The sequence below is a fragment of the Hyposmocoma kahamanoa genome, unplaced genomic scaffold (assembly GCF_003589595.1).
Source record: "Hyposmocoma kahamanoa isolate Upper Pololo Valley unplaced genomic scaffold, ASM358959v1 119, whole genome shotgun sequence".
Classification (NCBI taxonomy): Eukaryota; Metazoa; Arthropoda; class Insecta; order Lepidoptera; family Cosmopterigidae; genus Hyposmocoma; species Hyposmocoma kahamanoa.
This window is the reverse complement of record NW_020653409.1, coordinates 2,475,400-2,476,613: the sequence shown is the minus strand read 5'-3', so window position 1 is coordinate 2,476,613 and position 1,214 is coordinate 2,475,400. Positions and strand designations below refer to the sequence as shown.

Below are 1,214 nucleotides of genomic sequence, written 5' to 3'. Positions count from 1 at the left end.
AATCCCAAGGCTAGTTCTCTTCTTCTCGCCGAGACTTTCTCCCGCAACGACGCTGTTAGTTCTGAACACTCCTTTTCTAATTGCTTGTATGCACCCGTCTGGAAATTCAGGAGCAGGGTTTTCTTTAACTATATACGTCGTTTTTGAAATGATACTGAAACTAGGTAATTGAGAACCTTAAATATATCGAGTTACACACAAATTCAACTTGACCTCAAGAAAACAACATAAATGTATTTTTTTTACAAAAAAAATCGACACGATCGAGAAAACTGACCTCAAAAGTTCGTGGAATTACATTGATTTGCCAAGTTTTATAGGAATCGGTTAACGGAAAATGCGCGAAACCGGATTCATCCCCTAGTTTGTTTAAATGACAATATTGAACTACCCTCTTCCCAAAAAAAGAATCATCAAGATCGGTTCACAAAAAACAAAACTGAGTTATCGCGTAACCTACATACAATAAAAAAAGTCGAATTGAGAATCTGCTCCTTTCTGAAGTCGGTTAAAAAAGATAAAGTATTTTTGTATATTTACTTTATTTTAAACGTTGTAAAAGTTGTGACGGCTACTTAATATGCCTGATGGAGGAGCGGAGAAATAAATGTCAACTCGCTGGAGAAATTTACACCAACGTAAGAGGAGAAGCATGCGAAGGACCTTGGCGATCTGCACGGAGAAGGGGCCGAAGCAGGCGTCGACGAAGTGCGCGTAGTCGCGCAGCGGTCGCTCGATGGCCAGCTCCAGCTCGGCCGCCCACTGCGCCAGCGCCTCCAGCTCGCCGCGCGCGCACACCGCCGCCAGCGCCTGCGCCGACCTGCGCGTTTACGGGTTGGCTCTGAGACTACGAAGGATTGAATTGAGTGGCCCCACGTGGCGGTCTATGGTCCAAACCCTCCCCTTAAAGGAGATCCGTGCCGGTAATTAATTATTCAGATTACTACACGGTGTATTTATGTTATATTACATTTATTGTACACCACGTAAATTGACTATCAAATTCGGTTTACGGTATTTTACAGAGTTCTTAAGTTTCTTGCGATTGTTACATATAAGAAATGAAACTAATTTTTTTCGGATTTAAATCGCGTATATTTGTTTTTTCAAACAAACCAACATTTTGGATCATTTACAGGTCTAACCTAACCCATGATGTAAAGATGTATGTTTAGACAGGAAAAATGGAAATCTAGACGGAAGCTTTAAAGGCG

At 41.6% G+C, this 1,214-nt stretch overlaps 1 protein-coding gene across 1 annotated transcript in view; it reads right to left on the bottom strand.

Annotated features, from left to right (window-relative positions):
- The window catches only part of LOC113239994, a 48,046-nt gene that overhangs the window by 16,574 nt on the left and 30,258 nt on the right, over positions 1 to 1,214 (bottom strand). The window contains exons 14-15 of the mRNA XM_026477186.1: positions 664 to 820; positions 36 to 98 (exon numbers count right to left, since the gene is read on the bottom strand). Coding sequence (XP_026332971.1) covers positions 36 to 98; positions 664 to 820 — 220 coding nt within the window. The remainder of the gene's footprint in view (positions 1 to 35; positions 99 to 663; positions 821 to 1,214) is intronic.